At 41.8% G+C, this 3930-nt stretch overlaps 1 protein-coding gene across 2 annotated transcripts in view; it reads left to right on the top strand.

The window, feature by feature from the left end:
* Nucleotides 1-3066: 3066 nt before the first annotated feature.
* The window catches only part of sybu (syntabulin (syntaxin-interacting)), a gene marked incomplete at its 5' end in the record, with an annotated part of 29746 nt that continues 28882 nt past the window's right edge, over nucleotides 3067-3930 (top strand). The window contains 2 exon segments of one of the 2 annotated variants that reach the window (XM_014033106.1): nucleotides 3067-3253; nucleotides 3688-3828. In XM_014033106.1, the coding sequence (XP_013888560.1) occupies nucleotides 3067-3253; nucleotides 3688-3828 (328 nt within the window). 2 annotated transcript variants of the gene reach the window in all.

Genomic DNA, 3930 nt, shown 5'->3' with positions numbered 1-3930 from the left:
ATATATATATATATACTGTAATGTTAACCAGGTGTATCCACAGTCCAGAGACAAACATGCAATATTAAGGAAGTATGGCTGCAGCTTAAGCCAGTCAGCTTCATGAAAACAATAATGTCCCTCCATAAAAAAAATCTGTTTTCCTTCTAACATAACGATATCTCCAACTTTTACTCCTCTACTCATTATATTTCTAAACTCTTTCCAAACAATCCATACAGCTTAATTCATGTTCCATTAGTGCTGGAAATTGTTTAAAAAAAACTCACAATTCAATTCAATTATAATTCTTTGGGTCACAATTCAATTAAATTTTGATTCAATTCAATTCAATTGGTCATAAAATATATATCTTTCTGTGTTAATATTTTTATTCAAGACTAGAGTCCCCAATAAAAAAATTTCAAGCTACTAATAAACATGATGGATGATGAATTAAAGTATCCCTGCAGCTAAACAGCTGTTAGCACAGCATAGCTTAAGTTTTACACTTGTCGACCAGTTTGGCTCTCTTTTTTTCCCCCAAACCACAAAAAAATCCTCTATCTACCTGACTATCATCAGGGTGCAGTCAGACCACTATTTCTTTGTGTTATGATCAGTGTCTGTGCTGATTTATTCTAGTTTTCTGTCTTGTCCTCTGTTTTCTTCCTCCTGTCTGCCTTTTCTCCAGGCCCACCCACTCACACCTGATCCTCATGTTTCTCCCTCAGGTGTTTCTTGTTTGTGCTCATTAGTCTCATCTTTATATTCTGTATCTTGTCTTCACTTTCCTTGTCGGATCACTGTGCTGTGTCGTCCAGCCTGTTGGTTGTCTATGTCCTCGAGTTTTTGCCACACCAAGTTTTGTAAGTCTTTTGAGCTGCCTCGTTAGCATTTTTCTTTATTAAAGCCTTTGTTATGGATGCTGCCTGTGCCCTGGGTTCTTTCCTGTCTGCAATTCATGACAGAATGATCCGACCAACAACTGAACCCAGCAGGCAGATTTTTTCCTCTCTCCCCACAACCTGCATGATGTCAGCTTCTCCACTGTCTAAGATCCTGGGGATCCTGGAGGAGATGGCAGGGTGAGCTGGCTGGCCTGAAGGGACACTTTTCGTAAGGGTATCCATCGGAACTGGTGGTGCCAGGGGTTTCTGAAGCCCATCCTCCATCCCTCTGATGCTGGCCCTCCTGCTCTGGTTCCTGTGGCCCCTCCTGCTCTCCTGCTGAGCCCTCTGCTCCTGAGGGTCCTGGGCCACCATGTCGCCTGGCTTGGTGGCCATCGCCTCCATGTCACCTGGGTTGTCAGCCATTGCCTCTTCTTCTCCAGTCACTGTCGTCGAGACTCTGGCTCCCTCAACCTCCACCGGTTCCTTATTGGCTCCCGCCGCCTCCCTTGACTCCACGTCTGCTCCCACCGTGCCCTGGGTTCTTTCCTGCCTGCAATTCATGACACTTTGTTGACATAGCTGAAATATCAATAAAAACTTTTTTTGCTTTGACCATAAAAACGTCTATAAAATATTAGACAAATATTTATCATGTCATGATAACAAATCAAACAAATTTACTGTTGGAATAAATGGTAAATGGACTCTACTTGTATAGCGCTTTTCTATCCATCCAGGACACAAAGCGCTTCACACTACAATCTGTGTCCTCATTTACCCATTCACACAGCACTCTGTCTCTACAAAGCTAACATGTACAATCCTCTATGGAGACTAATCAGTGCCAATCACATGCATACACTGATGGCACACACATCAGAGGCATTTGGGGTGAAGTGTCTTGCCCAAGGACACAACAACTGAGACAGCTGGACGGGAGATCGAACCGGCGACCTTCCGGTTCCAGGACTCCCCTAACCACTCTGCCACAGCAGCCCAAAATAGTCACTGTTCACGACTCTGCTAACACACATTAGACATACTTTGTGACTGAATACCGTAATTCATTAATACTTTATTGATCCCAGAAGGAAATTATTAGGTGTTGTAACTCATTTAACTAAAGAGTTAATGTAGATGCTGTGGGCAGGAAAGATCTTCTGTAGCGTTCTAAAATAGGATTTGTTCTAGTCTGAAGGAGTACAGTCTGGCCTAGGCTAATTTATAACCCCAGCTGGGCCTCAGGAACTCTGGCCTGGGCCCAACTAGACATGAGTTTAATTTGGCTTGCTACACAGGGTCCCGGCGCCTTACTCTGGTATCATTGTGTGAGAGGCGGACACTATAGTGAACAATAAGAACAACCATTCCCACTCTTTCTGTTTACAGTTATCAATTAACAAAACATGCATGTTTGGTCAGTGGGAGGCATACTTGGAGAAAATCCACAAATGCACACTTCATTCAGAAAGGCAAAAGTGGCAAACCTGAGACTTTTTTACTGAGAGTCAACAGCTTTCAGTGAGAAAAAAATGGTTCCCTAAACCAATGATTCCCAACCAGGGGTACGTGGAAAACTTTCCCAGGTGTGTAAAAAAATAAAATAAAAATAGGACTATTAAGGCCCTATTATTTCCGCAAGGTGGAAATTGCAGTCAGAATCATGGAATTAACACAAAATGGAATCCAGTATAAATTGTGGAATCTCGTGGAATTTGCTCATTTGGGTGATTTTCTGATGTATTTTGGAAAATACAATGTATTTTGATGTTGCTGTTTTCTGCACCTGCCATAATCTGGTTTATTTATCTAAACACTTATCCACTTTCAAGGCAATGTTTTTATCTTCTTGATCAATTTAAGTTTAAAAGAACTGAATGCCTGAGAAGTAAATGTTCTAGGGGGTTAAATCCATAATTTTCATTTTATAATCGGTTGTAGTACATTATAGTTTTGGAGAATCATCATTAAGTTTGACTGAAGGGGTACTAGAGGTGTGACAAAATGGCTCAGGGGTACACAAGTCTAAAAAGGTTGGGAATTACTACCATAAACAAGTTTTGTTGGTGACACCTGTTGTAAGTTACTTCTTTGAGCATTACAGTAAAACTGTGGAAATAAGACATTTTGGTCATCATAACCAACCACTTCACTTTCTGTTCTTAGCCTTTTCTCTGACAAATGTTTTAAACAGGAAAAAAAATCACCTGGGAAGGGAAGTCCCCGTAGCCGCATCCCGCGTTTGGTCCTTCGTCCTTTCCAAGGAAAGGACAAAGTGTCTCCTCTGCCTGATTCCCCGTTCTCAGAGGAGGAAGGTAAAGAGTGTGACGTCAGCTCCGACCACTCTAAGAGGACCATCAGTGCCAACAGCTTTTGCTCCAGTAAGAAGTTCTGTTTCAGGTCAAAATCAGCAGGGTTTATTGGTTGGCTTTTTTATATTGTATTGTAGGATTTTTGTCACTTTATATAACTGAATATAAAGTCTTGAAAGTATTGTGTATAAAGTAAAGTGTAAAGTATATATTTCCATCAGGTGTCAGAGCTGTGCTCTTGCTGATGGTTTAAAAGAATTATGCAATCTTAAACAGAATATTCATGTATTTTTTATGTTGAGTCAACCTGGGTCCTTTTTAACAAACAGCAAACCCATATCGACCAGGATGGACTTGTGTGAGAACAGCCGAGGCTTTAAATGTCAAGAAACAGCTGGGGCAGAATTTTGTTCTGGGCTTTTACTGGTTTGTGTGCCTGTCTACAATAGATGACACCGGCTGCCCCACTAGTCAGTCTGTGTCCCCCTCCAAAATCCTGTCAGGCTCAGAGCGCAGTATCCACGGATCACCGACCCTTGCAGAGCGCAAGACCAAAGTGAAAAGGGTGAGAGTGACAACTGAGTGTAGCGGCAAGGCACGGCGTGCACCGAGGCACAAGCTGAGGTCAGCTATGAAAACCAGAGGTAAAGAAAAAAATTTACTCAGCAATAAGCAAAAGTTGTATAATATTGCTTTTGGCTGCATATGTGTGTGTGTGTGTGTGTGTGTGTGTGTGTGTGTGTGTG

This window comes from Austrofundulus limnaeus, unplaced genomic scaffold (assembly GCF_001266775.1).
Source record: "Austrofundulus limnaeus strain Quisiro unplaced genomic scaffold, Austrofundulus_limnaeus-1.0 Scaffold1625, whole genome shotgun sequence".
NCBI classification, from domain to species: domain Eukaryota; kingdom Metazoa; phylum Chordata; class Actinopteri; order Cyprinodontiformes; family Rivulidae; genus Austrofundulus; species Austrofundulus limnaeus.
The sequence above is the reverse complement of the archived record's forward strand: the minus strand, read 5'-3'. Positions and strand labels throughout refer to the sequence as shown.